At 42.0% G+C, this 27,619-nt stretch overlaps 1 protein-coding gene across 3 annotated transcripts; it reads right to left on the reverse strand.

Annotated features, from left to right (window-relative positions):
- rfx2 (regulatory factor X, 2 (influences HLA class II expression)) lies at positions 1–25,966 on the reverse strand. Of its 3 annotated transcripts, XM_068589553.1 has the most exons (18): positions 25,838–25,966; positions 15,640–15,748; positions 15,025–15,114; positions 13,559–13,641; positions 12,655–12,925; positions 11,353–11,427; positions 10,186–10,367; positions 9,869–9,988; positions 8,844–8,965; positions 7,965–8,083; positions 5,130–5,242; positions 4,784–4,935; positions 4,035–4,132; positions 3,544–3,693; positions 3,188–3,396; positions 2,910–3,063; positions 2,554–2,596; positions 1–2,061 (listed from the first exon to the last, which is right to left on the reverse strand). In XM_068589553.1, the coding sequence occupies exons 2-18, from the start codon at positions 15,745–15,747 to the stop codon at positions 1,940–1,942; spliced, it is 2,211 nt and encodes a 736-aa protein (XP_068445654.1). In that variant the 5' UTR covers position 15,748; positions 25,838–25,966; the 3' UTR covers positions 1–1,939. The 3 variants fall into 3 exon arrangements, with proteins under 3 accessions (XP_068445654.1, XP_068445656.1, XP_068445655.1); XM_068589555.1 differs by lacking the exon at positions 15,025–15,114; XM_068589554.1 differs by lacking the exon at positions 11,353–11,427.
- Between the last annotated feature and the right edge of the window lie 1,653 nt (positions 25,967–27,619).

Genomic DNA, 27,619 nt, shown 5'->3' on the forward strand with positions numbered 1-27,619 from the left:
TTTTTGGTTTACACCAATTTATTACACATTGTGACCAAGTACAAAATACAGCTGAACGATGCAGTTTATTACAGACCATCATCTGTCCTTGGGATAGTTAAAGTGTAGTCAAAAACAGGTTTGTAAATGCACAAAAATAAGGGTTCAGTATACTTGTAAGAAGAACCAAATCTAGTTCAATAAAAAATAATCCTCCGCCAAAAATCTAAAACAGCCTTACAAAACATTACAAAGTACATACAGAAATTACTTTTTGCTCCAAAGCACTTGAAGGCAGATTACTGAGACAGGCACGAGTTACAAAAAGCCTTAAATAACTCAAGCTCAAGGATTCTCATCGCTACAACAAAACCTGGGGGAGAAGAAATCAACCAAACCAATTTCAACACAAAGCTGACGATCAAATCAGAATAATCCATATAAATAAAAAATGTCTCGTGAAAGTTTAATAGCGTACTTGCAATTGAATTGAAAAGTATAACACGTACCAGTTTAATCAATTACACATCAAAGCATATTCTTCTGATACAATGTGACCAAAGTACAGTGTGAGGAGGGAGATTAGGCGAAGACCGAAGGCCACTGAGCACACACTTTCTACATCATACAAAGATATATATTTATTTATATATATATTTAAAATGTATTATGGACAAACTCCCCAAATAACACACTGTATTTTTCTATTTGAAAACGGAACATAAGACTTTAATCTGAGTAACAGCATGAGGTCAAAGTATCTGGAGTCGGGGTGCGTGTGCCGGCTCAGATGCCGACGAGATCCTCTTTCTGTGTCTGTGTTTTGGTTTTACAGGTCCAACGTGTGGATTTATCTTCCTTAGATGAAATGTACAACCACTTTTCTTTTTTTTTTAAATCAAGAAATAAGGCTCAATAGAGAGACCGGATTCCAGCTGAGATTTTAACCGTACCACCTCCTATAAATCAAACAATTTGGGATTATTCCCAACTGTGTGAACCAGCACAGGTCTGCACACACGAGTCACCGTGTTAAAACTCACTGAAAGCCCCTCCCACCCGCATGATGGAGACCATTGGTAGAGCGCTATTTACAGTGGGAGACACAAAACTGCACTGGTGGCTACATATTTCTTTTAAATACTTCCCCTAATGTCATCTGAGCCGAACAGAATATAAATCTATTGAGGTAAACGAACCGACATCTCACACAGCCACTGCCTTCCTGACTCCTGCGAGACTACGAGGCCCTGCAGAGCCACGCTGGTGGGAACGACTGAGGGAAAGAAAAGTCCTTTGGATCAGTGGGTTGCATGTTGTTTTTTGTGTTGTAATTAACATTTTGTTCTGCGTGTGTGTGTGTTTGCTACCAGCTGCAGCGGAGGCAACAAGGAGTACACACACACACACCTACACACGTATTAATGTTAAAGGTGCTTTGAATGTCTGAGGTTTGGAGACGATACATTCATAGTGCGGTAGAGGCACAGCTGAGGGACAAGAGAGAGACATCGGTAGTGGTGGTTTTTTCAAAGTTAGCGATCTAAGGCACTCAAATGACACTATGGCACAGCTAGTTAAGATTTATCAAAAATAAAATAAAAGAGGAAAAATCACAATCACCACACACCACCACTCAAAAGTTACACATCCAATAAAAAGGTACTGCACGTAGTCATTCACAGTTGCAACAAAAACAGAAGATTTAGACCTGTGTTACGCCCCTGTGAGTAAAAAAAATGATAATAAGTGAGCTTCCATGGAGAAAGATCGCGTCTGTGTAATTGCTAGTGAGGGAAGGACTGACATTGCTACTTTCTTCTCTATGTACATTGCACACACTGACTGAAGAAGGACGCCGTGAGCTCAGCCCCAAAAGACACTTTCGGGGTCACCTTTTTTTTTAAGGGAGAGATGCTGGTCCGTGTAGCTTTTAAGCCCCGCCCCGCTCAGACTTGACTCACATCTCCTGCAGAGGGTGGCTCATTTCAATCCTCTCCCTTTTTACAGCCGGTTCAGTGGGCTCCCTGGACCCATCGGCATCACTGCCGAGGTCGCTCATCTCATCGGAGAAGGACGCATCTAGTGGCACAACAACGGAGAGGGAATGTTGAAATAGTTTGTTTTTGTGTCGGCTGTGAGCCGAAAACACACCGGACAAATGTAGCTGGGTTTAAAGAGACGATACAAATCTATTCTCACGGTGATAAAAGATCAAACAAAGCATTGTACACTAAGCATTTAATTAACTCAGACCTAACATGATTTCTTATTATCAACAAATCAAATAAAACTGAATTTCTTCAAACGCGGTACAAACAGATTAGATTTTGTAACCATCATGTTTGTTCTTAAGCTTTGACATCTGGGACTAGTTTTGATATTAGCCAACACAGGAAATACTCGTTGGAAAGATTTTTTAAGAATTGATTTAGCAACTGAACATTGTTCTTTTCTTTAAGAATATCAATAGACTGATCCTTTTAACATTTTTTTTGTGGAAAATCGCAGTTCTGGCTCTCGGTTAGCACAACTAGACTAATACAAAACTAACAGTGTCTAATAAAGGTTTACCTTTTTCCATTAGTGATGGCATCATAGAGGTCAGGTCACTGAACTGTGATTCAAGAGATGACAGAGCATTAGTCAACAAAATAACAGTTAAAAAAACTGAATCCATTAAGTTTGTTTAAACTAGAGCAGTTGAGATAAGATAATCCTTTATTAGTCCCTCAGTGGGGAAATTACAGGATTACAGCAGCACTGCTCACAAGTAAATACAGATAAAAAATCGGGTAATATAAATAAAGAAGTAGAACGGTAATAAAACAAAATAAAAAATGAACAGTAGGGGAATATTAAAAGTACAAATAACAGTGATTTGTGTCCAGGTGTTCAGAGCCTTCATACGTAAATATCTTCTTTCTTACCTCTCCCATCACAGCAATAGGAGTTTCTCCGGTGGCTTGAGCCACTCTGTGTTCCACCAGGTAGAACATGTACTCATCATACAGCAGGCGAATCAGGTGGAAGGAGCCGAAGCTGGCTGCACTGCGCAGGGTGAGGTCTCTGATCACCATGGAGCTGCAGGACCAGCACAAAACAAACAGATCATGTATTAAAATCCAGTTTGTCGTGAGGAAATCAAGAAGAGAAAAAAAAAAAGCCTCGCTCGTGCCCCCCCCCCCCCCCCCCCACCCCCTCGTACCTGTAGAAGGACCATTTGAGCAAGAACTGGCGTGCGGCTTTGGGGAAGCTGGGGCTGCCCTGGTGAGGCTTCAGGACCTGAGAGACCACGTTGTCCAGCCAGGTGGCCCACTGATCCAGAGAGCTCTGCTGCTGCAGGGTGACCTTAAAGTCCTGCTCCAGACGCTGAACCACGCTCTCGTCACACTGACACACCCACGAGGCCTGCTCCTGTTAGACGCAACACACACACACGCACACACACACACACACACACAACCGACACACTCAGCAAGGAACGAAAGACGGAGGGGTCGAAAAAAGGGAGTGGCCGGTCTGCAGCAGCTTTATAAACGAGGGGAAGTCGGACATGTCAACCTGCACGTTGGCGAAGTCGACCCGGTTGAGGTCCGAGAGCATCTGGTTGATCTGGGAGGTGTTCTGGAGGACGGCGCGGGCGGCCTGGGCCAGGTGGTTCAGACTGGTGTAGCGTCTCAGCGTCTGGGCGAACGCACTGACCACCGCCACCTGGACCAGAGAGACGGAGAGTCAACAATGTCACTGTGTTTTATTATTATGTCTTCGATGCTGGAGGTTAGAAACTAGTATGAGTTTCTAAGGTTCACCAAAATGAACATGGCGTAAATGTGGTGTTGCATCTTGCATCTACATAAAGTCAAACACTCTTTCATGCTTAGACCTCCCTGCGTGAGACGTTCTGTGCATAGTAATATATCACACGGGTCACAAATCAGCCACGTGTCATGGTTATAGGTGTCGGTCGAGGTTGTGAGGAACAGATCTGGGCACTACACACATTCTATTATCAAGCTGTTGAACAGCTGTTGAGCAGCAGATGTTCTTGTTACCTTGGTGCGAATAATCTCTTGAGGAAAGTTGGTCATGGCATTAGTCAGCCAGCCCTCCAGACTCTTGGCAAAGTTACGGATGGCCTGAGTGAGAGTGCCTGAAGACGCAGAACAGCCTGGATTACCAACAGACTTTACAACAATCAGAAGAAGACTTTTGCAAAAACACGGCCAACTTGTGAAATTCAAGCAGATCTGGAAAAGGAAAATGACGAACTCTCTTATTGCTGTCAATGTTTCATTAAACACCTAATCATTTGGGCTTTAACATCAACGTTGACACCGGAATAGTTCACTGTTACCATGGCAGTAATAAATACAACAGTATCTGTTTACAACCCTGCTCCAAAACAGGGTCTCCTTCATCAGCATGAAAGTAAAAAAATAAATAAATAAAATGATATTGTTATATGTTAAGCCACTGTGTTACTTTTATTTGAGCTGTAACTTTAACATGATGTTGATGAAAGTCTCGGCTGATGTGTTACCTGGTCACACAAACAGACTTCACTTCACCGTGTATGCATAACACATTAATAAATGGCATAATCCTCTTAATGTAATGGGCAGTGTCGGCGTATTGTTGAGGGTCCAGATAGGTAATACTGGATCCCTATTCTTCCTATTTCATTAGGTGATTCAGGAGTTTGGGTATTTTGACCGCTGACACACACACGTCCTAATGCATTGTATTATTTCATAGCATCGAATTAAAAATCATAATCAATACAAATATCAACGGTACTGACTGGGAACAGGACGTAGCACATCGGGGATGAGGATCTCCACCAGAGCCTGGTAGAGGATGTGGTCACAGCTCCTCATCCATAGCCGGACTGGTTCGTATTTGCACAGAGCCACCAGCTTCTCTCTGGGGATGACACCCTCCAGGTCATCGTCACTACACACAGACAGGAGGGGGGAAACGCACAACAATTACAAACACTGATATCCATTGAATAAAACTCAGCAGACAGTCAGGTAAAAAAAAAAAAGGTTAAAGTTTGTGACTTTATATGCATTTAGCTCAGACGTCAGTCTTCATTTCAAAGTGCAGAGCCAGTTTCATGTCGCTCTCCCCGTGTGTCACCTGACCTGTTGGGGATGGTGGTATTCCCGTCACTAGATGGCGGTGTTGAATACCAAAAGGTCTGCCAGAGTTTCTCAATGTAGTGGAACTGGAGGTTCATTACCACATCCAAAGTAGCCTGCAGAAGAGGGCGAGGAGGGGTGGGGGGGGGACAAAACATACAGAGCTGAACCATGGCAACCAGACACACAACAAAGTTTCTACAGGCAGGCAAGCAGCCTCTCGCTCTCTCCAGGCCCTGCTGGTTAGACAATGAGCCAGCTCAAACACGGCTCCCTGCACATTAATCATCAGGAGGATCCTAGAAGCCACGTTTAGGCTTCTTCTGGACTTTTTTGTTGGGGTTGATTTCACTGGGTTATTTTTTTTTTTCAATCGCGGGTTTCCTTTTTAAACGCAGATTAGCACCATGGATGTGTGCCTTCTTTAGCCCTCTTTTTAGCGGCGAGGCGCTGACCTGAACTAACCCACTTGATTTCCTCTTTCTCGTTCATATGCATGAGGCTCTTAGAAAGCAGAGTAGAGCGCACTCAAGTGAACACGGACGGAGTGCGAGGGGAAGCCGGAGATCTAAAATGATCAAACTACTAAACTACCGGGGCTCGCTCAGAGAAAAAGAGCAGCAACCTTGTTCTAAAAAGAGAGTGAGCGAATAAACTCTAAACCTTAACACACACACACACACACACACACATTGAAGTAAAAGGGAAAAAGCAGTAGAAGTCATCCGTCCGGCTGACTCGGGCCGAGCTCTTTTGTTTCTCTACTTTATCTCGACGCTGAGCTCATGATTCACGCCGCGCGAAAGAGATTCTCTTCTTTCTCTCTCTGGCAGGACGTGCACTTGCCGCTGGATCTTGTTACACGCCGGCGTTTGGCTTCAATCACATGATATGTTTTTTTTGCTTCCTCTCCAGCTGTTGCCATGACAACCTTGTTTACGGTTGCCCCCAGCAACAGGTCAAACACAGAACTCCAAAACAAAAAAAGGAGAATTCCCCCCACCCCCTCCATCCCCTCCACACAACAGTGTTTTTGCCGCCACGGGTTTTTTTGGGTTTTTTTGCGCCACACAGAAGAAAAGAAAAGAAAAAGAAACTTGCCTTAGAGAAATAAAAAGGCACGGAGGAGAAATAACACGTTCATGTGCGGAGTCGCAGCCTTTACTGCCGCGTGATTTACTACCAGAGAAGTTTGTATTAAACACCTCATCATTCCTGCTTGACCGTTCCTTTATTGGTGCGGCTGACACCTGAATATTCGACTGTTGCCACAATGGATACGAGTCCATTTACAGCCCTGCTCAAAAACTCGAACTTCATCTGCCTGAAAGTAAATGAAGATGAATGAATTCATGCTTTCGCCAACTTTATTTGTGTTGGAACTTTAGATGATGTAAATAAAAGCCTTGTTTAATGTGCTAATAGGTCACTGTTGGCTCACAGAAGAAGAAAAAAAGTGAAATGCATAAACATTGCACAAAGAGGCAATGAGAGCTGCGAGAGTGACAGAAATGTGCTGGCAAACAAAGACAGGAGCCCATGTGCCTGTCCACAGACAAGGCAACACAAAGGCCCAAGGGGAGGCCACCACAAAGACACCAAGATGTCCACCCAGCGCGCTGAAAGGTTAATTGGCATGTCTTGAAAGCTGCACGGAGATGAAAAGACGGCTGGAACAAAGGGAGCGTGGTGAGGCTGGACAAGGGAAGAGCAGGGATAATATGATAAAGCCAGAGCATCGCTGCTTTAATCACAGCCTCGTTCAATATTATTTCCACTCGTCTCATTGCCTGTGCGGGGTTCTCTTCTGCCTACTCATTCACTGCCCTACCAGGAGACAGACGCATTATGCCCTGCAACCTGTGAAATGTCGTTATGCAATGCACCGTTTCTTCATAGCTCTTCCTTCATACTTGCATAAAGTTCTTCATGCATGTTTCTGTTTAACAGGACACTTCCTGCTGCTGGAGTGTTGCTTTCATTGCGCACCCTGTTTCAGAGAATGCACTTATTAGACCAGTACACTAGAGATATGCCCGGCATTATTCTACATTTTCTTATTGTTGAGAAATTCCAGAAAAAGTTTAAAACCAAAAAATGATTACAATACTTTTTGAGCCACTTAACTTTTCTTTAAGTTGTCTGTGGCCCCACGCCCCCAAATAATCAAAGCAAATCTAAAAAAACACTTTATATTGTTTGTCTTTAAAGGCTAAATAGATATTTACAACAGCTGGGCACTGTTGTTTTAAACAAGGTACTCATACAGGAGTATAGTGTGGTGTATGTGTTGTTGTAGTGCAGTCATTCACATAGACTGGGTCGGGACCAACAGGTGGGTTGCAGGAGATTTTTTGGGGTCGGCAAATACATTTGTAGAATTTTCCTCCGTGGTTATTTATACAAGTTGGCGACGGCCAAAATGACGAGCTTGAGGCTTCACAACCACAGTCCACAAACCAAGAGGCAGTGATACGACGACAACGTCCACTTCTTAAATTACAGTCTGTGACGTTAACAAATTGATGAAACGTAAACCTCTTCAAAATGCCTGGTTTACCCAGTCAGTTGATTTGAACACACATTTTAAAAGTGGGTCGCGAAAAATAGAGAAGGGAAAACACTGCTCTATTGTCAGAGCTGGACAGTGTTTGTGGGATTCGTCTCCGCATAAACTTCATTGCTAGTAATCCTGGTAATGAAGAACATGTTACATCGTCTGAGACAAAAAGCTTCATACAGCTTTTTCACGTGCGCAGTAGCACTCACAGTGACCTGTAAACAGTCTTTGATGTGTAAGATCATTGGATTTTCACAAACAAGTTCATAGAGCTGTACCTCACAGTGGTCTCTGTAGAGCGTCTGCAGCTTCTTGATATCATTCATGTTGATGCGCTCAGGCAGAGGCTGGGTGCCCAAGTCAGGAGAGGGAAATGGAGGCAAGTTGTGGGACGTATCTGCACGAAACAAATATGCGGACAGGTGTCACTCATTTCAGTCACACAGACACACACAAAGAGTATTTATTCTAGAGAAAGAAAATACAGTGCTGTGCAAAAATATTCACCCCCTTGATGTTTTCCCTATTTTGTTGCATTATAATCTGGACTTTAATAAATAAGACGCCAGAATTGATGATGTGAAATGGGAAAAAGAAGGCATGCAGGAGACTTTTCTTCGGTTTAAGCGATGACTTTTTCTGGCCATCGGTCCATAAAGCCCAGCTTTGTGGAGAATACAGTTTAAAGGGTCCTATGGACAGATGCTGTAATCTTGACTGTGAAGCTTTCAGCCCCTTCAGGGTTATCTTTGGTCTCTTTGTTGCCTCTCTGATTGATGCCCTCTGTTTCCTATGCCGTGAGTATTGCTCCCCTTTTGGCAGGTTAATGGTAGTGTTTTGTTCTTTTAATTTTGTAATAATGGAGCTCTTTTAGATTTCACACAGGTGGACTTACTTAATTTCATTAATAACGCGACTTATGTTACAAATTAAAACTTGTTTTAATTTCTCGGTTTTAATGGTACAAAATAGGAAAAAGGCAGAGGGGGTAGGTGAATCCTCTTTTAAAGCACTGGATGTAAAACTGTATGATCGACACAAAAACAAATATCCAGTATTTGTCCAAACAAACAAGAAGCTTGACAGTTAATGTTTACTTGTTTGTTTGTTTGTTGACATACTGTTGTCGTGAAAACCCCCCTAGCTTCTGTGCTTACCTATGTACTGCTGGTGGTGTTGGCTCTGAGCAGCCACCGACTGCTCTGGTGTGCTGTTACAGTTCTGAGAGCTCCCACACAAGCTGTCAGACATGCCGTCCACCTTCTGCAGAGGTTTGAATCTACAATGCAGCAGAAGACACAACATGTATGTGAGCTGGGAAAAGCAGGAATAGTAAAGGATGTACCGTTGAGGGCTGAGACTAGGCAGGTTTTCGATGCAATGAGAAAACACACATCGCTCCCGGGTTAGCACACCTTCAACAAAAGCTACTCGGCAAATGTTAAACACTTTTTTTTCTGGTTTATTAATATGCTTCTTCCTACTGTTGCAAAAATGTTTTGCCTTTAAGACGTTTCTGCCTCAGTTTGTTAGTTATGCATAGTTTGAAAATGAATACATCGTGTAAAGGCAACGCAGTAGCGGCCTTTCAAGTCGGTTTCACCTCTGAGACAAGGTGGAGTTAGAAGTGTGCTTGTACATGTAGACACACACAAAAAAATGATGTTTTGGTGTACTAATACACGGAGGAGTACACTTCTACCTCACTACAGCGAGGCGAGAAGGTTAGCATGAACGACTTTCAGGCGTGTCAAGTTGCTCTTTAAACATACATTACAAACCTTCACTGCCAGAGTTCAATGAACAGAAAAGCACTTATTTTCCACAATAAATGAAACTAGTATCAACTCTTTTTCAACGAGTATATTTTTTGCAGCACTGAAAGCAGATACAGGTAAGAAGATGGGTGAGGGAAAAACAAAATGTAACCATGAAAAAACAATGAAAAGGGCCAGGGCAAAAGACAAAGAACGAGAGAGGAGGAACTGAAGAGAAAGCACAGCAAGCAGCAGAGTATTGTGATGACAAAAAGTTCAATTTGATTAAAATTTGAAAAATGATTATTGCCACAACAAAAAAAAAACACAAAATGGAAAATTGCTGAACTTGTGGACGAATGTAACGGATGGAGACAGGGAAAGCAAGGAAACGTTTGAAACGGCAGACGGGGAGAAACGCTGACCTCTGTTTCTGGTGGACAGGCTGTTGTCTCATGGCCATGTACTGGGTGTCTTCCTGCAGCCTGTTCAGCGGGGAGTCTGGCTTCACCCGGATGCCATAGTAATGATACTTAGAGTTGCCTCTGAGAGATTCATGAGAGAATAGCCAGAAAACCAGTGAGGAGGAGAAGACTTGCCATCAGTGTAATCACTGTCATTATCCACTTCCATCAAGTCTCCAATGCCTATAAGCATCATCACACTCTTCGTATATATAATGATGACATGGCTGCTGTTATCAGCGGCTTGAACATATGAAACAACCTCTGCCTGTTTGTACCTGGTACCGAGGCGACGGGTCCGCAGGCCCATGAAGACCGAGCGGATGAGCTTGCCGAAAGAGGCGGCGTTGACGGGATCCAGTTTCTGTTCCTGACAGTGCCTTAGGTAATGATTGTACAGGGAGCACCGGGGCAGGCTCACTCCCTCCGCTGTCTCGTAGTTGTCCAGCAGCCACTGCAGCTGAAAAACACACACAGAAGAAGAAGAAGAAGAAGAAGAAGAAGAAGAAGAAGAAGAAGAAGAAGAAGACACAGTTGCACAATTAGTGAGACCCAGCAGACGAACCAATCTCTGTGATACTGAGCCAGAAATGAAGAGGAGCAATGCATCTTATTAGCACATCAAAAGACAGGTCTCACACACACAACCACACATCACATAACCTCTTGTTTTAGGAGGTTAAATACCAAAGAGACTACTGCACTCCTGCTGCGGCTACGCTTAGGCCTTTGTACTCTTTGACTGAACCAGTGAGTGACTAAAGCAGAAGGAAATGCTGATTGAGCGAACACTCAAACATCTGAAGCGCTTTTCATTCTATCGGACAAATCTCCAAGACAAGTCAATATTGAGGCAGACACCGTTTTAGCTCTGTCTGGAAACAGCACAATTAATTAATCGCATAAAAAAAGCTCAAATTATACATTTTCAAATCAGATGTGAAGCAGATACTTCAGACACTATTCATATAATTGATATGAGATTATGAGATCCCAGCTGAGGTTAAGAGCTTGTAGGGAACGAATATAAACCACAAATTTCCCATGTGAGTAAAAGTCTGGATGGAAACACAACATGAATCGTCTTAGATTTCATTATAATCGAGTCACAGGGAAGTGTCATTGCAGTAAACTTTAACGACAGAGTGCATGCCAGAGTGTAAAACATGTCTTGGTGAAAAATCCAGCACTCTTAGGTCCATGCAGTGTATTAAGAAATACATACAAGATGCATTGTTAAGCAAGAAGTGATAGCTTATGCAAGTTCAAACCAAGGAAAAATTATTTGGAACAATTCTGCATGTCAGTGGGACAGTGCAATGTGTAGGCAGTGTGTTCAACATCGGAGGGCAGAAGTTGAACACGCTGCCTTTGGGTTCAGCTTTTGTGTTTTGGTTTTATTTTCCCCTCATGTTGTTTTTGAAGAAAGTTCCTGGTTAACTTACATGGCTGTTGAGCAGGCTGCTTTTGTGACTTGCAATTCCTTCAGACTTTTGGAGGTTTTCAATCGCCATTTCAAGCTAAAGAAAGAAGAAGCATGCGAAAAAGAAAAAAATATATATAGAAAAGGGGAAAAGGGAAAAGGCAGGAGAGTGAGAGAGGTAGAAAAAAAGAGAAGGGAACAGAAATAAGCAGGGGTATATAAAGAAAAAATACACACAAAAATTAAAACAGATAAAAGGAAATAAGACTGTTAGCGAGCAGCCAGATCTCTGCATTTCCATTAAAATCAGTCGGTGTTGTAGCCAAACCCATTATCGGCTGACAAAAGCATGCAAATCAAGGGACTCATTGGGTTAAGCTGCTCAGTGACGGTTTGCGATCAGGCACCCTAATGTATGCAAATAGGAACCACAAACAGGGGCACAGGTCACGTCAACAGGTCAACAATGCCTAACCTGACCCCACCCCCAAAAACGTATCAAACTATTTCACTTTGAGATGATGATATTGAGATAAACTAAAAGTGGGATTGAGTTGTACCTCTAACATGGAGTGCCATGGTATAAAAACACTGACATATTATTCTGTCATTGGACAAAAAAAAAAAATGGTGGGCAAAGTGAATGACAAAACCAGGGACATTCTGTTGAGCTGCAGGAGAAAATCAAGTCAAAAAAGAAAAGATATGTGGTATTGCAGCCAAACTGGAGACATAGAAGAAAAGGAAAAGAAGCAGGCAGCGTTCCAAACCTTAAGAAGGCTCCAGAGGGCTCATGGCCAAATGGTAATGAGCCCCAGGGGTTGCTTTGTTTCGCAGGGCGCTCAAGTGCCTGTGAAAACCTCTGAAACAAGGCATTGCTGAATTATTTAAGCCAGTGTCCCGATTCTACAGGCCCTCTGCCCTGCGCTGCTCTGCTCTCTATGCGGCACTGCAGAGCCATGAGGCCCCAACTCAGGTTGCCGTAAACCCTGCCCGTCTTTCAGACACGGGCTCAGGTAGCGGCGGTGACAGTTAGCACGGGTTAGCATCTCCCAACGCCATATGGTCGTCTGCTCAGTGTGCCATGTTGTACTGAGAGTTAGAAGTAACAACTATTTGAGAAAATAAAAACTACGATTTGGCGACGTAGCAGCCGAGAAAGAGAAGTAATCCCAGAAGTGTATTTGGTCGGTGACTCTGGGTTTGTTGGTTGTGAACCTCAGATTTTTAGTTTGTTTGTTGTTTTTACTATCATATAAATTTCTCTCGATTGGAAAACAAAGTGCTTCAGAGTATCACAAGCGTTGGTATGGGTGTTGCTCACCATAGCTGAGGAGGAGCGTGAAGAGTGCGATATGTGGTTGCGGCTTCCCTCCATACTTCCTCCATGAATCAGGTAAGTGCTTCCGCTGGAGATGATGTGGCTACTGCCCACATCCATAGTGATGCCCACCATACCATGAGGGGGCACGCCGCCCCCGGCAGAGGAGACCACCGTGGTGACATGAGCTCCACCGGCCTGTGAGTCAAAGTATGTGCCCCCACTGCCCTGCCCATACAACTGAGCCTCGGGGTTGTAGGAGTAGGCGGTTCGGCTGTGGAGAGATCATTGCAATCAGGGGTTGGGATGTATTTCCGTGACGATGCTAAACAAAGCTCAGTTCATGACAAATGACTCATTTTTGAAATGCCGATGAAGAGCATGAACAACCTTCTGAATTTGATTTATTTTCCAAAGGCACAGTACAAACATTGATGAAGTACAAACATTACAAAGACAATAATAATATCACAGCTATTGTTCAAATATTAGGCCAAGCTTGAACAAAAATACAAAAAACTGACAAAAATATCACTTTGGCTTCAATTAGCTTAAACGATGTGAAAAGCAGTTGGCTATAAAAAAAAATGATGAGAAGTGTTCAGAAGAGCCTCATTTGTACTTGTGCTTTCTACCAGAATATTAATTCAACATAAATTCTTAATTTGGAGTGGAGCCAATTAATATGCACCGTGCGTCTGTTTGATTTGACAAGCAAACAGATGCACAGCACTTAAATTAACACAGTGGCTATTTTAATATACGATGATTAAAAATGACATGTTCAAACCTTTTTTTTTTAAAGGTTATTACTATAATCTATTTGAATACTACATCACTGGGTTAAAAACACAATGAAAAAGATGTTTCCTTTGATTTAATCATGAAGTAATGCAACATCGCTTACATAGTTCCATTGGTGTAAACCGTCTCTCCGCTTTCTCCTACATATTGGACCTGGGATGGGTAGACATGCTGCACCTGCTGCACCTACAAAGAGACAACAGGAAATCAAAGCATGGAAAGAAACATCTGTATTTATGGTTTTACACATGCGAGTCAAACTCAAACGAGATTTGTAAGATTAACTGACTATTTGAATCATAACATTACGGCGTGAAATGAAAATATTTGCTTGAGGGTGTAGGCATGTGCAAACCTATTGAAGTGTGCACATGAAGTGCAATGAAAAGGTCTGTACACCCCTTGTGTTTTGCATATTTACTTGTCCAAAACAACATCAAGACACTGCCTTATTAATTGTAACCTACCACGGTTCTTTATGAGGAGGTTTTATAAGCCTTGAAGTGCAAAATAAGTAATATATTTTAAAAGGGGACCAGGACTTAAGGTGATATGGAACAATATTGGATGTAAAACAAAACAGGTTGTAAAAAATTGAGTTGATTACAATGAACACTTTTCCTGTTATTTAGAAACAAAGTTGGTAAAATCATAATTTAATTAATTTTAACTTGAACTGATAAAGACACACATGTGGTTTCATAAACATCACATATAATGAATGATATACCGAAGCATACAATTGGAGAAGGGCAGTCCATCTGCTGTTGGATAATGTTGTAACGTGACACATCACTCGGAAACACAAGACAAGTACCTAAGACAAGCTAATAGTAGACAATCATGTCAAGAATAGACGCTACACACCACAAAGAATTCATAAAGGGATTTGGTTCAAGCTCTCAGGAATCACCGGACGTTGCCATATTATAATAACCTGAGACCCAGAGAAGACCCTTTTCCATAAACATTATCACAAGTAAACAGCTGTAAAGCTAAGCAAAACACCACACACTTCAAAAATATTAGTATTATCACCAGCCATTAGGGCTAATGTTTATTTAAAACCTACCAAGAGTTTTATTAAGAAGTTAAGAAGTATCATGTATGCAGGCAGTGGGCCAGGCTCAGCCAGAGAAAGACACTTTCGCACACCGTGAGGGGCGCAGGACACAGTTTGAGAAACAGAGAATCGGTTTTGCACGGGCCCGGGATGAGCAGCTTTCAGGGCAACGGATGTGCTGCACGTTTAGGATCTTCATTCAATAAACATGGTGAGGTTCCTCTTTGACTTGTTTACTAAGGCCAAACCTACAACGCCCTGTGTGTTATTATTTAACCTGAATGAAAAACTCATCAATCACATATCAGTAGTGAGACAATTTCAACCCTGATAAAGCTAGTTATATATATGTGTGTATTTTGTACTTCCATGTAGAAGAAAACACAGCATAGGTCTCCAACTCAGTCACAAAAGTCCCAATAGGTTTATCTAAAAATAACTGTAAAACGTCAAGGGGTGCACAAGTATTGTCACAGCACTGTATAAGTATGTACAGCACTGTGTACCTGCTGAGAGACCTGTTGAACCCTGGGTACTGAAAGCTGCTGTACTTGTCCTCCCTTCTGAGCTGAGCCTGTAGCTTGAACCAGCACCCTCTGTGTGGATACAAGACATAACTCAATTACATAGGTATGCACGTACAATCGCCCACATAATTGTAAACATATGACAGTCAACACAAGATGGGGCAACATTTCACACACACGTGCCGAGATTTCCAGTCCGTGCTGATAGATTTATACTCGTATAACGAACATAAATGACCACCTCTCTCTCTCTCTCTGCCAGACACACATCCTGAATGTCAGTAGAGGACAGTGGTGTGTTTAGTACCGTTTCTTTTCACACACCATCCACAAGCACAAATATAGAAGGTTGCTGGTTTGGTTTCCAAAATAACTAGTATTAATATTAGACTTACTCTGGAAAGAAATTTGATTCAGTATTTAAAGCTCAGGGACTTTAGAGGTCTGAAGGGACGGGCTGACAGTGTTACTGACTTGGCGACCTCGTTATTTTAACTATTTTTTTTAAGTTTACTAACTCCAGCTTCAAGGCATGGCATGCTTTCCCCTTGTATCCTGTCATAACAGTAGCAGCGGAGTAGAGGTAGTACCTACCTGTTGGGAGGCTGGCACAGGCTGTACCACAGGGGCTTGAGCTGATGATGATGTCCGCAGCGTTGCCACGCTGGTCGTAGTGTCTGACCCGCCTTCTGAGCTCTGCATGCTGAGTTGCAGGGGGAAAAAAAAAGAGATTTAATACTGGACTGAAGCAATAGTCTTACGGGTACACTGAAGATTGAAATATAAGAATAAGAGCATTTCAAGTCTAAACACATGGACAGCCATGCCAAATAAATGCTCTTTCACCCCACCCTTTCTCGCTTGGAGACATTCATCGTGCCCCAGGGGATTTCTGGCTTTACCAAGTCAAGCTTAATCAGTGAAGCTCTCAGAACGCTTGAGGCTGCGCACCTTTGGCTTTAATCACTGGCAAATTAAGCAGCCCAACATTTTTTATACAAATACTCTTGGTCCTGCTGACAGATAAGATCCAGGTGGAAGAGTTGCAGTACAGGAGTTTAAGTTATCAACGGGACTGCACTGCTTCCTGAAGGACCAAACATAATGTCGCCACTCGGCTTTCCACTGGGTGACAATGTGCACAGCATAGCAAGGGGGAACTAAAAATGAAGTGATACAAAGGCTCTCTAAAAAAAAAAAACAGTACAGAGAGGGAAAGAGCGGGAGTGGGGCAGGGACAAGAGAAGAATGGAACTGCAAGGGGGAGTAAGTAGATAAAAAAACAACTTCCCCACTCCCTCAAAGGGAGAAAAACTAAGGGGGAAAAAGATGAAAATGGCAGTGGGGCTCCAGCCCCTGACAGGGTCTTGATGATATCCAGCGATTGTTTCGTATGAGAGCTGTTCTCGGAGGGCTCCAATAATCCAGCTGATATGAGGAAATTCCTCAATGCTTTGTAAACGTTTGTCGGTTGCTATGGTGAGGAATCCATGACGACCACCCCCAACTCAACCCTCCTCCTCCTCCCCATTCACTCCTCTACACCCCCCCCCCCCCCCCGCGCCCCCCCCTCTCACACACACACACACACACACACCATAAAGCTCTTACACAGGAACTTTTGAGTGTGACCGCAAAGAGAAGAGGGGGAGGAGGATAAGAATAAGGGCGAGGGAGATACGGCACAGTTGGGAGTGTGGGGGGTTTAAATTGATGAGCAGAAACCTGGAGTAACAGGAAACATCAGTAGGTTATTGAGAGAAGAGTGTTCACCTGGAGCATTACAGCCAAATACTGCAAGACACAACCTGCTCTGAGATTAAAAACACAAGACATGCAATGTAATGTTATCTGAATTCACTGGAAGAGGTATGACGAACATTACTTAAGATGCAGTAATCTGGAGGCTAATAGATACAAACAACAGGTGCAGCCAAACCTGTCTTTTTGGCTTTCTTATGAGACCCAACCTGAAGTATCTGATGGGTGTGTGTGTACCAATAAAGTTTACAAATGATTTTAAAAGACCTCTCCTGCACCTTTGCATCAAATCAAGTGCTTTGTATTTACCTATAAATAACACTGCTACCTGACGTCATCGAACCAATTAACTCGAACAGAAGCAAATCTAAGTGATGAGATTATAATAACTAAAAGGGCAAAATTAATCTGAATCAAAGAACCCGACTTGTGATGGACAGGAAGAGGAAATGCATGGAACCAAAAATTGTTCCAACTAAAAAGTTTTGCTCACACCATAATATGGAGCCCCGTACACTTTTGTGGACCAATTTCAGAGTTAAAAACTATGCCAATAATAATAACTATGCCAAAAGGAGATTGCAACGGCATGTGTTTTACAAAGAAATGGTTTCCTGACAGACCTCGACCCTCAATCGTAATCGCCATTCTGATTTTACCTAGAATCCAGCGGGATGACTTTGGTAATAGCTCAAATATATTGTTCAAAGCTGTATCACACTACATGTTGCCTCACAGGAGGAGAGAGTCTGGCACTTTTTATTTCTGTTTCAAATGATCAGATCGCCAATTAGAGCTCTCTATGGTAGGTGATCAAAAAGAAAAATGAATACAAACTGGCTGTGAATGAAACGTTGTACTTACATTACCTGAAAGGTCAACCTTGATAAATACACTACTACTTGATTTTTTTTTCAAACAACAGCATACAAATTTACACAACACACATCCCTGCAAGCTGCACAACTAACATTTTTTAAACTCAACTCACAACAGTGTTCAGTTTTACCTTATGAGTAGAAACTTTGAGAGATAATTTAGAGTTGGATGCACCAATATACAAATCAGAGAGTATACCTTTAAGACAGCAAAACAACAGATTTGGGTGTGCCACCACTTGTATTTTCCATGTGTGGAGATTTTGCCACAGGCGAAAACATTGCTCTACATTCATGACTAACAGGCTGAGTGGAGGAGGCCTATGTCCAAATTCCTGATACGTGTCAATCTTCAGACATGCACACGGTCCATGCACCACAGTGTACTTTAAGCAGCCCTCTGAGTCCATCTTCAATGTATTAGTTAGCACAGGGCCCATTAGTACTTAGATGTTAAAGCTCTCATATTCCATTAGTTTTTCTTCACACCTCGTCATTAGAGGACCGAAAGGACTATTATTAGAAGGATGCAAGTACAACATTTTAAAAGTTACTACAAGGCCAACATATCTTTATAAAGAAAGAGGATTTGTCTCTGGAGTGTCACTTGAGTTATAAATACACTTAGTCCCATCATTTGTCTGCATAGCTTTCCATTTTCACCAGAGAAAGCGACACAAGCCTGAGGGATTCTCTTTGCCATTAAGGAGTAGGTGGCACGGCAAGATGGTGGGGGGGGATCGGGGAAGAGAGCACGCTGACCTGCAGGTTTTCATCCATTTAAGCTCAATTAAAGCAGCCGGGTTAGCATTAATAGGTATGCGGAAGTGTGCCAAATCATGACTTAGAGGGGGAGAGACAAGAGTGCAGGCAGAGAGGAGTCTTTCAGCTTAGTACTCAAGGAAGGTCAAAAGTCACACAAATACCCCACCAGCAGCTCTGAAAAGGCACAAAGGTAGAACACAGCAGGAGATACTGCCGCAAAATTGCCGGTCTGGATGGGCTGCCTTCAACACAACAAGACAACTTCACACACACGCACCCACACACACACAAGTCTGTTTTCGTGTCTGGTCCGTGAGCCTGGTTTCATTCAGGAAAATTCCAGATGAGCAGCTAACGACATTACAACAACAGACACTCCTTTTAAGAGTTACCTGAGGTTTGAAAGCAAAAGCGGAAAACAAGAAAACACACATTGTGAAGAACCGTACAGAGCCTCACAAAAATCTCATGAACGCTGTAGCCGACAACGACAACGCTGCAGACGAGATGTAAGCGCATGTCACTGACAGGTCTGACTTAAACAGGCCTCAATCAGAGAAAAACACATACAGATGTTCAATTAAAAGCAGGAGCCCACAGTCTTGGCTCGTGTTTGCACTGGCCCACATTGTTTGCAGAGCAACAACGGTTGCTAGTGGCAACACCGTCCACTCCCGTTTCCAGGAGCCTGTTGCTATGCGACCAACAGAATACTTCCCAAACCAAACAATGCCATCCCCCCACCTGATCCCTCTATCTCACGCTAAGTAGAAACTTACAACAATAAACACTGTGTAAGCTAATAATTTCAGACACCGGGGGACACAGAGGTAGACGTATTGCTGCGTCTCCGTTAAATAGAAATATACAGACTTTACGCTGGCTTAGACTGAATAGGATGAAGTGCTCTGTTTTTGTAACTACTTGGTGCTCAAAAGCAGAAGGAATGTTTCAGTCATCAGGGAGACTACAGTCTATTCTTCTAGGTTGCTTTATCGTGCCACCCAAAAGCAACAAAACTTTCCAAACTCGTTTTGTTCCAACTCGGGGGAAGATAACAAAATAAATAAAGCAGAGACGGATGCTTTTAGAGGGACATCGTTTCAGCGCCATACATATGAATCCTGTTGTCACACATTTAATATATGCCAGATGGAGGAGCAACAGGTCGTCGATGAAGCTTCAGCATTTGTTATTTGTTTCCATAATTTGAGAATGAGATCTTTTTTTTAACGCAAAAGGAATTGCCATTTTTAAATGTTTTTCTTTGATTCAATTAAAAAAAAAAAAAAAGAACTATAAGATCACAGAGGCACACGCTCACACAAAGAGCAAATTAAGATATGATGAGAGATTTCCACAACAGAGGCTGTTCTTCAAGCCTGTCGCATTAATTCCTGGCTAATCCAATCAAAGCGGCTCTCTGGGTCTGTAGACGGCAGAGTTTAATGGAGAGAGAGAGGGAGAGAGAGAGCAGAAATAGGAGGCACAGCCTGCTGTCTCTGATCCCAGCCCCCCCCCCCCCCACTCCCCCTCCTCTCTCCAGTTCACCTTCCCACACTGGCCATCAGCACAACCTGTCACCATGTGCGCTGCAGGCCCAACAGCCACAGAGAGGAAGATCAAACCGTTGCCATGGCGATTGTGTGTTCGCCCATGCTCTACACTAGCAACTTCCTCCCCCAACGCCCTACCTCTTCTAACCCTTTCCAGATTTCCACTTGCCCCCCCCCCCCTCCCTCCCACACACACAGCCCCCCCCCCCCCTCACCCTCCCTCATCCTTAACATTTAACATCTCAAGTGATAGAGAATGAGGATTTGAAACTGAACATTTTGACAAAATCAAAAAGGATGAAACTCCTGTTTTTGACTTGTGGCATCTGTGTCTTTCACGGTTATTCATCCAATGCCATACTGAAGACACAAAGGAGGGAACTTCCCTCAAGTCACCTGGCTGCTTCAGGAGATGGTGAAGACTACTGGGAAACGCTGACCGTTACAGTTGGGCTTCTTTGCATTATTTCTATTTGGTATACCCCAAAGCATATTATGATCCTGGAATAACTTTTGAGCCTTGAATTCATATCTGCACAACGTGATGAGAACTAAATAAAGTCACGGCGAGGGCTGGCCGATAAGGCCTCAACCCTTATAGTAATATAGGTCATTTTATATCTGGATCAAACTCCACATCACTCACTCCCTTTTTACCTAACTTCATAAAATCTTAACAAGTTAATGAGATTTTCCTGCTAAATGTCAGACAAGTAACAAGAACTTCAAACATAACTTACTCATTTTGCGGTCTCTTTAATTGCAATAAAATCAAAACCAATCACCACTTGGTTGAGTAACATAATGCTTTAGCATCCCATATTGAGGAGTATAACGATATTCAATCCAAACGCAAAAAAAACACTCACAATGCTCCTTAAATCCGCTTTCATTTGCTCTTTTATTGTGTTTCCAACCTGTGTGGTTTTATTTCCCAGGGATCCACATTCAGCAAAGATGACCTTAAGAGGCTGGCAGCGTGCTGCCTCGATTGTGACCGATGAACCTGAGATAAAGCATTTTGTTGCACTGGAGTCTGCCTTTTTAGCAAGCGTTTGGCACACAGATATGATTTAGAAAATCATCATACTGTACATAGAGTATGCTTTCACAGGCACTACTTGACACAAACATTGAGTCATCAGTTAATGCTTGAAATTTGAGAGGGATCCAAGTGTCGGTTTTTCCTGCAGTAAATACTGCATCATGCTGATACTTGCTATTAGATTTAAGTATTTGATAACACACATAATATAATAACACACATACAGACATGATATTAAGAGAGTAACATGGGTTTACTCTGCGTTTGACATGACATACCAGATTAGTAGTCACAACTAGTTGGGTCGCAGCCATTTACGCAAGTCTGCAACTGTGTTTTTGTAAATGATACTGCTAATAGTTTAATAAAGTGTTGCTGTCAACTGGTGACAACATGGTGCAATATTGAAACGGCGACTTTTAATCAAAACTCATACTCTGACATCCTTTTAGTCAAACTAAAATGCAACCGAAATCCATCAACCTTTAAAACACAAAAACTGAACACGGTCTGGATTTTGAATCATCTTTCCTGCAGCCAGCAGCCAGAATCAGAGACATGCTTCAGAAATGAACGATTGTGAGTTACATAATATCAGCAGCATTCACATCTAATTCAGCAAATCCTATTCAGTGTAATTTCCAGATCGTTAACCATTCAATTACTTAAGGATCTAACACGTGTTCGCGCATAGCAATTTGCATCAAACTGGCAATCATAGCTCATACAGTAAAAGGTGGAGACAGGATGCTTGTGACATCCTGTCTTTTGGTCTATATATGGTGCTCTTGAAGTTCATATTGTTTTTAAATTGTATCCAGATGTTCCTTCATTTGTAATGTGTAACTTTATTTTGCTAAAGTGTGGGAAAAAGGGGATTCTCAAAGATCAGAAAGATCTGAGGGCCGCACAATATAAGGGCACCATTTAACTAAATCTGTGTTTTATCCATCTGTGACAATAGCGTCCTCTGCATCAAATAATTAAAAAGCTTCTTAAAATATATGTTGAAGACCAGGCTTATTCCATCTAAAAAAATACTGTCTGAATCTACTCCTTTGCAAAGCTCGTCAAATATCACTGGACTTGAAGTCGAGTCTTGATTCTGGTAATTACTTTGTGGCAAGTTTACGCTGACAGAAGTTATTTTTTAAGCCAAATAAACATCTCTTAACAAGCTAGCATAAAACTAAAAGAAAGGAATAGTGAAGAGAGGATGGGGGGCTGTTACTATCCCTGTCTGAAAGAGAGAGGGGGCGCGGGGGGATCAGCTATTGTAATGCAAATGTCACTGCCTTGTCTGCCGTTTGTGGCAGGAAATTTAATTAGCAGTTGTGCAGCTACGATACAAACAGGTGGAATGTTAAGAATGCTCCTGATGACACACAGACAAGACGGAAAAGATAAGCTGAAAAACATTTCATTCACAACAAGTTTCAACTTGTTGCCATATGCAAGGGCCAATCAGTAGCAAAAAAAATGGTATATGACAAGATTTATTTCTTTGTATCCTAGCAGCGCAAGCCTACAATGATTTCTAAAATCTTTATAGCTGGAAGATGTGATTTGAGAATCACAAGGACACTTAAACTACTTTCCTTTCAACAGATTCTTAGAAAATGGTAGCGGCACATCCCTTGAATGAAAGCCCTTCACAAATAAATGAATTATAGAGATTATGAAACCGTAACATTGTGAACAAATGACACTATTAATTTTCGCTTAACAAGCCCCACAAGGCATTCTCTTCTCACTTCCTCTGCTTTGCTCTGTGATTTCCTGACATGCCTTTGACTGGAGTTATGGGATAACCCATTAAATGCGTGTTAATATCAGACAATGAAATGTGCAGAAGCCAGGCAGTTTAGTGAGCACAACAGGAGGTAAATGCAACTCCATATAAATATGATCAAGTTTAAACAGCAATGGCAGTGACTGGGTCCATGTCTATATCTGTAGCAAGCTATTGAATTGAGAACTTCTCCCCGGGGCAGCAGTAGGCCTTAGCAAGATAATCTAAATACAGCAATAACAAACACACATACACAAGCACATTCACACAGCACACTCATGTATGTGCCTCACACTCTTTCACACACACACACACACGCACGCACACACACACACACACACACACAAACGGAACATGTGACCAAAAGCTGTGTCAGGACATCCACTACCCAAGTGACCACTGCAGCTGTCCTATTGATAGCTGAACTGCACTACACACATGGGTCCAGTAAACACTCAAAATGGCACACGGGTAAAGGTGGCCGCTGCTGCACACAATCATTCGAGCAACTCCACAGATGACTCAAAGAGAGGAGCGAATGCTATGTCTACTTTTATTTAAATCACAGGTCAGTGTGGCAATCAGTGTTAAACTGTACCAAGGCACACACTTTATCACAGGCTGCTTGCAAGATCAAGATACAGACAGATTACAAGAATCCGAAAAATTAAAGAAATAATTTTACCACCCCTTTCAAATTTACAGCCCTAATAATTTCCCAAACAAGCCAGTTAGAAATAAATAATTAACTGCCCAACCACCACCAGCTTTCCACTTTGTAAGTCTCCTTTCTGAACACCATTTCTTTCTGACCTGCCTCGGCAAGCCAACACTATCCACTTACTACAAAGAGAGAGATGAGAATAACCTGATTAAAAACACAGACTTTTAAAAGAATAACATTTCGCCCCCCTAACCCACTCCATCCTCTTTCTTTCCATGACTTGGGTGTATTTGTATATCAAGTTGCCATGTAAACATAACAGTGTCATGCTCAAATTGGGGGAGTGGGGGTTACACACAGTTTCATTGCTGTCATCTCTTTACGCAGCCGAGTTGTCTGACCAATCAAAGGTCAATTCTTTCTCTGCACTTACTTAAACAAGTTGAGTCTTCTGTTAATGTACATTCAATCCTTTCCTCCAACATTGTCTAAATTAGAGTAAAATCAAGGTGGACGGATGCTTCATACACACAACACTAATCTTTTCGATGGCCTAAATATTAATTATCATACTCAGTTCTGTGTTTTAACCCCTTTTCACATCATATTGGGCTGAATCAATAATCTCCTTAATCTGTTATCTCTCTTCTTTTACCAGACCAAGTCTCGTGAATGTAAATACTGTACACGTCTGAAAGTTCACAGCTCAATTTAGTAGCGAACACAAGCAGACAAGGTTTTAATTAGATAAATGTTCATGCTGCAAAGATTCTTCCTCATGCTTCAGTAGCAAACAACATTACAAATGACCAAGCACCTGACAGCTGTCTCGGAGAAGATAGTCCAGAAGAATAATGTGTCTCAGGGGACAAAAAGAGACCGGATCCCAAAAGGAGAAAAACAGGGGACAAGAAGAACTGGGATCCAGCCACAGCTCCACTGTAAAGCCAATGAAAAGGGAGATTTGAAATCATAGGGGGCATTTTTCCTTGGTTTTTCAATATTGCTCAAGCACAGATTGATTGGAGCCTTCCGCTCTGTGGAGAGGTCAAACAGCAACCCCTCATGAGACCTGCCACTTTTAAACAATGAAGCAGAACACCTTGGCTATTGAACTGAAGTTTCCTTTGGATCCGTCCAACTGGCATAGCGTCATCACAGCAGCTTTAATTTCACTTTTCGTCCAGTTTAATATAAAGTGCACAAGTGTGTACTGAATGGTCCTTAGTTTTAAGAGTGCATATACAATTGGAAATGTGTGTTACTTCACTAAACCTTTCACCCAAGATTGTAAAAACGAGTCAACCCCGTTTTAAAGAACCATCATAGCACCACCTAGCTGTATAATAATCCAGTTATTCGAGATACGTTTGAAATACAATTTTGTAAAGTACTGTCTTCCGTTCAAACAGCAAACGTTGAATGATCAGATTAACAGAGTTCAATCGTTTTATAAAGTTTATCGGCGTCAACCTTAACGTTATATCTCTCCTGCGACAGAGACTATTGGAGACGTTGACGCTGTTAGCGTCGTAACGCTATCATTATAAGTTAATATCCGTTCGCGACTGCGTAATATGTGAATTATCTTGACGTTCGAAGCTAATGTATACGTTGGAATCCCACCAGAGGAGCTGTAAAAGCTGCCTGCTCAAATGAAAGTTATCCTCCTGCCGACTTAAGGTCTGCTCGGAACCGATGTTAGTTGCAGTGTGAGCACCAGGAGCGTTGCTAACGCTAGCTCGTCCTATCCCCACCTGCTTGAATGCGTATCTCGAGAAGCACACTCAGAGAGTGTGTCCGTGCGTGCGTGCGTGCGTGCGTGCGTGTGTGTGTGTGTGTGTGTGTGTGTGTGTGTGTGTGTGTGTGTGTGTGTGTGGTGACGATTCAAGACGGAGCTGAACGGCTGAACTCACAACTGAACTCGCACTCATCGCTGTTAGCATTAGCTGTAGCTCGACTGGTAGCCTTACCGTCCATCCTGCTGGGATTGAGCTGACACACACACTTACACAACGGAACAACAAGCGTAAAGTGATATTTTATCTATTTTGAGTTTGAGTAACGTCGCCGCTTTGCATGACGTGTGGGTGAAGTGTCGCAAATTAGGACGCAGAAGTGAAAGGTTTTTTTTTCTTCTTCTTCCAGGTACAAAAAAAAGCTGTTGCGAGTAAAAGGTGAACGTCAGTTTACGTCGAGTCGTTCAACTTGGGGCGGATGCCTCGAAGAAGGGAAAGTTACCGGGAGTGCGAGCAAAGCACTCGAACCCACAGCATTTTTCTCAAAATAAAGAATAATTTAGCATTTTATAACTATAAAGAGAATAGTCACCTTTGTTTTGAGTAAAGTTGTGCCCCGGCTTTTCTCTTTACCCTCTTCCTCTCGCTCGGTGACTTCCAGATGCTGCTGCTGCTGTTGCTGAGTGTTGCGCCCGTTGGTAAGTAACTGTCTCCACGGCTACAGTCACTATGGCGCGACGGGGTCTCGAGGCAACTGTTGCTACCCTCGACTTCATACGTCATGGCCTCACTAGAGCAAGGGCGGGACTAAAGGGACGAGAGTCCCGCCCAGTTCATATAAAGATGTACGTTTGAATCAGACCACTAGGGGGCAGTATCAGCTAAGGAACTGGTGTCAGGTTAATTTAGTTTATTTATACCTTTTGTTTGTGATTTCATGGTCTGCAGCACATGTATCATCACAACTAACAGACTGACCCGTGTTATGTGAATATGATATTTCTTTAGTTGATGTCTTATATTCTTAATTAAACTGATAATGCACTCACTTTATTGGCGATATTGAGCTATATTAACATTTTAATTATGCTGCAATAAATGTCTCAAATATATATATATAGATGTTTAATAAAACTGCTCTTTCATTTTTCAAACTGATACATTGTACATAATTTTCATTGTGATTAGTTCTATTACATTTTTGGACATTTATTGTAGTGTACTTACTTTTTTTCTTTTATTAATTTATTTAAAATGAAATAAAATAAACAGCTTCCTCCATTATTCTGTAATTTTGTAGTATTTTTTGATTCAATGTTCTTCTTGCAAAGAGGTGCAACCATCCACTGCATTTTAAATCTTCAGCAGATGGTGGCAGCATATATTATGACACAAGATAGTCACAGTGTGTCAGATGAATAGATTGCTTTATCAGGTCTTCTTGTTTAACGGGAGATAAAGGCTTTACTGAGCAGCTCATGCAACGAAAAACAATAGATATAATAATAATAATAATAATAATAATAATAATAATAATAATAATAATAATAATAATAATAATAATAATAATCATTTACGACACGTGGCATGTAATACACTGAAGTTCGATTTTTGGTTTGAGAGCTCACTGGTTTGTGATTTGAATTTTTCCAAAATCAAAAGCAGTTATACAATGTGCAAAATATCACAGACTATCCCTTCCTACTTCAAACAGCTTTCCATTCCACAGTCACGTCTTCTTTATAGAAAGTAATACATTATGCCATATCAGTCCAAAAATATATTTCATAAATTAGATGAACCAAAGTCTAAAGACACTCGCCATTAATATGCTATAGGGATCTAAGGAAGATAATACCATATTTGCTCGTAATGTTGTTGTTTTTCCTCCTCCATGCGAGGCAGGGTGAACTGATGCTCTAAAGCTGACTCAAACAGGTGACACGGACACAGACAATAAACCCTCACACGCGCTCTGACACGCGCTCACCTTACAGGAACAGTCAGCACCGAGACGCCTCTGCTCGTGGTGAGTCCGACCATTTATCGTGTAATTTTATCACTTATTGCGCTGATTTTAGCATAAATTGTTCAGCCAAATAGTGACTTCTTCTGTTGAGGGATTATTTGTTTGTGGCAGTAAGTTGCACGACACCACAAAGCCGTTTAACTTGATAGAAAATGTCGCATAAAATCACCTCGAGGGAGATGAAGGACAGCAAGTAAACGAGTTACGTTACACGGTTAATGACATCATTACCAGTGGTGGAAGTGTTTTTACTTCGTTCCTGTAGTTATACGTAAATGTTTTACTTTACTTAAGTAAAAATAATAGTGCATGCGTTTTACTTTTACTCCGTTACATTTTGCAGCT

The sequence above is a fragment of the Clinocottus analis genome, unplaced genomic scaffold (assembly GCF_023055335.1).
Source record: "Clinocottus analis isolate CAN_PGR_092001 unplaced genomic scaffold, fCliAna1.0.p SCAF_23, whole genome shotgun sequence".
In the NCBI taxonomy this organism is placed as follows: domain Eukaryota; kingdom Metazoa; phylum Chordata; class Actinopteri; order Perciformes; family Cottidae; genus Clinocottus; species Clinocottus analis.